General features: G+C 52.4%; 1 protein-coding gene across 1 annotated transcript; it reads right to left on the reverse strand.

Annotated features, from left to right (window-relative positions):
* Nucleotides 1–443: 443 nt before the first annotated feature.
* On the reverse strand, nt 444–4084 carry LOC117487510 (extensin-like). Its single transcript, XM_034136144.1, has 5 exons — nt 2980–4084; nt 2186–2807; nt 1385–1630; nt 540–1229; nt 444–450 (listed from the first exon to the last, which is right to left on the reverse strand). The coding sequence occupies exons 1-5, from the start codon at nt 4082–4084 to the stop codon at nt 444–446; spliced, it is 2670 nt and encodes an 889-aa protein (XP_033992035.1).
* Nucleotides 4085–4569: the final 485 nt, after the last annotated feature.

Genomic DNA, 4569 nt, shown 5'->3' on the forward strand with positions numbered 1-4569 from the left:
CATCGCAATTTTCACCACTTCTGATGTGCTTGCAGCATTTTATGAGTTTTCACATATGTTGCGGGGGTCAAAAGTGCGCGCAATGTTTTAAAATAATTATAATAAATAAATAAATAATTATAATAAATAATCCTTCCAATATCAATAATGTGCGCTACCTACTGTAGGGTACTTTTTTTTCTACCATTTTTATGGGCTTTTGCTTGTCGTTTTCCCTGTTTTGTGTGGGTATTTGCATTTTTATAGCTCGCTTAGCAAGCGGTACAATTGATCCTACCGATATCAATCACGTGAGTTGCACGTGACTGGGCTCGCGCAGTCTATCTGCCGTCATGATTTCCGAATGTTTGCTGTGCTTTTGCCGGTCGTTTTCCCTGTTTTGTGTGTGCTTCGCAGGTTTATCGCTCGCGCAGCTGCAATAGGGTCTTCACCGACCTCTGGTCTCAGACCCTAATAAAAGTGTACCATATATAACATAACTAATTAAACAGTGCCATAAAATGTAAAGAAATAAAGTGTCAAATAAATAACAAACTGACCTGCTCACAACATGTGGTCCTTTAAGGTGCATCCCTTTTCTTTCCCCATACCCTCTTTGCTCCAGCTCAGCCCTCCATTCCTCACAGGACTGGCTCTCTGATTCTGGACAGTACCAATTGCCAAAGTACTGTAAGTGGGCTGGTGGCTTCCTGTCTTTGTTGCACTTTTTATAAAGGATGGCGTCTGTCTTTTTGACTTTCTTTTGCCTGATCCAGATTGCTCCCTCTTGTCTTTCCCTGTACTGCTGTGTGGTGTACGGCACGTTACTCTGACCGGATGTTAGCGCCTGAGTAGCTGATGCCATAGCTGATGGCAATGGCATGTTGAGAAGCATCATCTGAGAGCTTCCAGGCACAACCTGTGAGGGTCCAGGCACTTGAGGAAGCTGCACAGATGGTACCATGTATGGTGTTGAGAAGGGTGGAGTCGGTGCAAGGAAGGGAAGAGCATAGTATGGAGGTGGTGGTGGGACCTGTGAGATGGCCACTGGTTGGGATCTCTTCTGGAGCTTTGCCTCACCAGCAGTGTTTGGTGGCAGAACAAAGGTGTGAGGCTCAGCCAAACTGCCAGGATACAGAGATGTCCCTTTCTGCATCGCCACAAGAAGCTTCTCAGGTCCTGCCATGGGAGCGTCAGGAGCGGGGATACCCTGCTTCAGGATCTGCTGTTCCTGAGACCTGCAGCGCCTGCTGAAACATGAAACAATCAATATTAATGAACACAATGGAATATCTGTAATGAAAAATAGTTGGGATTATTTTGAACAGTAAATCATTTTATTGGGTAAGTATTACAGTGTAAGTAAACATGTCTTGCAGTATATGCAGTATGCTTATTTACTCACCATTGTGTGACAGTTGCAACATTCACTTCTGGGAGCTGGATGGTGGTCTCAGTCATCACCTTGGCGTTGGTGATCACGCACTCTCGGATGTGCTTATAAGCACGTGTCACCATTCTGAACTGTGAGACCCTCACTCCCTCGCAGCGCACAGTATTTTGGTAGAGGTCACAGAGCCTTGTGAAGATGGCCTCCACCACTCTGTTGCAGTTTGGCCACAGTGCAGGACTGTGAGCCCCAATGAAGCACCTGTACATTCAACAGAATACTTATTATTATTCATTACTAAAGATTGAGATGTATTTGTACTTTTCTGTAATTTGACTTCCCTAAAGTTATGGGGGAAACCCAGAAAGTGTTGTTCTGCTTTATTCCATCTGACACACACACTTGCTTATTGTAGGTCTCTTATGTAATTGTTTGTTTTGGACCCAAGAAAGGAAAGGTGGTGTTCAAGTAAATAAGGATATTTTTTATGTAAACCAAAGCTGAGCCTGATATACTCTTGCAGACACTCTCAGGACGAGGTGTCATGTATGCACACATCAAAGATCTTGTTAAGGACTTTAGTACGAATATTGTGTTTCTTTACCTAAGCAACAGCAGCTGATGTTAAGTTGCGACAACAAAAGGAAAAGGAAATTAAAACTAAATGAGAAAAATGAACATCACCAGTATCACTAAATGTGTCCACTTAATAACATTCTGTTGAGTGTTTGAGATATTGAAATGTAAACATACCTGCAGGATTTGCCTCCTCAACGTGTACTGCCTCTGGCAGGAGTGTGCTGTCATCGACCCCACTGGACACAGCCGGGTGTGTGAGGGGGGATGCTGGAGGCGGGTGTGTGAGGGGGGATGCTGGAGGAGGGTGTGTGAGGGGGGATGCTGGAGGAGAGTGTGTGAGGGGGGAGACTGGAGGCGGGTGTGTGAGGGGGGATGCTGAAGGAGGGTGTGTGAGGGGGGAGACTGGAGGCGGGTGTGTGAGGGTGGATGCTGGAGGCGGGTGTGTGAGGGGGGATGATGGAGGAGGGTGTGTGAGGGGGGATGCTGGAGGAGGGTGTGTGAGGGGGGATGCTGGAGGCGGTGTGTGAGGGGGGATGCTGGAGGCGGGTGTGTGAGGGGGGGATGATGGAGGAGGGTGTGTGAGGGGGGATGATGGAGGAGGGTGTGTGAGGGTGGATGCTGGAGGAGGGTGTGTGAGGGTGGATGCTGAAGGCGGGTGTGTGAGGGTGGATGCTGGAGGAGGGTGTGTGAGGGGGAGACTGGAGGCGGGTGTGTGAGGGTGGATGCTGGAGGCGGGTGTGTGAGGGTGGATGCTGAAGGCGGGTGTGTGAGGGTGGATGCTGGAGGAGGGTGTGTGAGGGGGAGACTGGAGGCGGGTGTGTGAGGGTGGATGCTGGAGGCGGGTGTGTGAGGGTGGATGCTGGAGGAGGGTGTGTGAGGGGTGTGTGAGGGGGGATGCTAGAGGCAGGTGTGTGAGGGTGGATGCTGAAGGCGGGTGTGTGAGGGGGAGACTGGAGGCGGGTGTGTGAGGGTGGATGCTGAAGGCGGGTGTGTGAGGGGGGATGCTGGAGGAGGGTGTGTGAGCGGGAGACTGGAGGCGGGTGTGTAAGGGTGGATGCTGGAGGCGGGTGTGTAAGGGTGGATGCTGGAGGAGGGTGTGTGAGGGTGGATGCTGAAGGCGGGTGTGTGAGGGTGGATGCTGGAGGAGGGTGTGTGAGGGTGGATGCTGAAGGCGGGTGTGTGAGGGTGGATGCTGGAGGCAGGTGTGTGAGGGTGGATGCTGAAGGCGGGTGTGTGAGGGGTGGATGCTGGAGGAGGGTGTGTGAGGGTGGATGCTGGAGGAGGGTGTGTGAGGGGTGTGTGAGGGGGGATGCTTGAGGCAGGTGTGTGAGGGTGGATGCTGAAGGCGGGTGTGTGAGGGGGGATGCTGGAGGAGGGTGTGTGAGGGGTGTGTGAGGGGGGATGCTTGAGGCAGGTGTGTGAGGGTGGATGCTGGAGGAGGGTGTGTGAGGGTGGATGCTGGAGGAGGGTGTGTGAGGGGTGTGTGAGGGGGGATGCTTGAGGCAGGTGTGTGAGGGTGGATGCTGAAGGCGGGTGTGTGAGGGGTGGATGCTGGAGGAGGGTGTGTGAGGGTGGATGCTGGAGGAGGGTGTGTGAGGGGTGTGTGAGGGGGGATGCTGGAGGAGAGTGTGTGAGGGTGGATGCTGGAGGAGGGTGTGTGAGGGTGGATGCTGGAGGAGGGTGTGTGAGGGTGGATGCTGGAGGAGGGTGTGTGAGGGTGGATGCTGGAGGAGGGTGTGTGAGGGGGGATGCTGGAGGAGGGTGTGTGAGGGGTGTGTGAGGGGGGATGCTTGAGGCAGGTGTGTGAGGGGTGGATGCTTGAGGCAGGTGTGTGAGGGTGGATGCTGAAGGCGGGTGTGTGAGGGGGGATGCTGGAGGAGGGTGTGTGAGGGTGGATGCTGGAGGAGGGTGTGTGAGGGGTGTGTGAGGGGGGATGCTTGAGGCAGGTGTGTGAGGGTGGATGCTTGAGGCAGGTGTGTGAGGGTGGATGCTGAAGGCGGGTGTGTGAGGGTGGATGCTGAAGGCGGGTGTGTGAGGGTGGATGCTGAAGGCGGGTGTGTGAGGGGGGATGCTGGAGGAGAGTGTGTGAGGGTGGATGCTGAAGACTCTGTCTTTCCTAGCCCACATCAAACACATCACCAAGACCTCATTCTTTCACCTGAAAAACATTTCCCGACTGAAGCCCTCACTCTCAACCGATGACATAAAAAAACTGGTTCTATTAGACCAGGGCTCTCCAACACGTCGATCGTGAGCTACCGGTAGCTCGCGGGCAGCTTTTCAGTAGCTCGCCGCTCGATTATCGATTATAGCGTAGTAAGGTTGCTTATTGATTTTTCGGCCGCGGCTGGACAATAACGTTTTTTTATTTTAGAATTGTTTTCTGTCACACGAATATCAAATCGGTCGGTGCGCAGAGATCAAGGAACAGACGTGACAGCGGCACAGCGACAACACACACGGCACAGTCTGCTTTCTCCACCAACACCAGTCCAGAACTAACAGCAGAATGACCCGCTCTGAATCAGGCCCTGTCGCTGCGCCTCAGAGACACACAGGGAGGGATTTGTGTTTTTTGAAAAACACTCGTTATCGTCATGTCAGGTTTTTGGTGGATTTAA

This window comes from Trematomus bernacchii, unplaced genomic scaffold, assembly GCF_902827165.1.
Source record: "Trematomus bernacchii unplaced genomic scaffold, fTreBer1.1, whole genome shotgun sequence".
NCBI lineage: Eukaryota > Metazoa > Chordata > Actinopteri > Perciformes > Nototheniidae > Trematomus > Trematomus bernacchii.

Bases quoted from the DNA above. Each gene is read 5' to 3' on its own strand.
- LOC117487510 (XM_034136144.1), bottom strand. From the start codon at position 4,084: ATGTGTTTGATGTGGGCTAGGAAAGACAGAGTCTTCAGCATCCACCCT. The intron at 2,808-2,979 runs GTCTCCCGCTCA...ACCCTCCTCCAG, and splicing joins CCCTTACACACCCGCCTCCA to CATCCACCCTCACACACCCG. The intron at 1,230-1,384 runs GTGAGTAAATAA...TTCATGTTTCAG, and splicing joins GTTGCAACTGTCACACAATG to CAGGCGCTGCAGGTCTCAGG.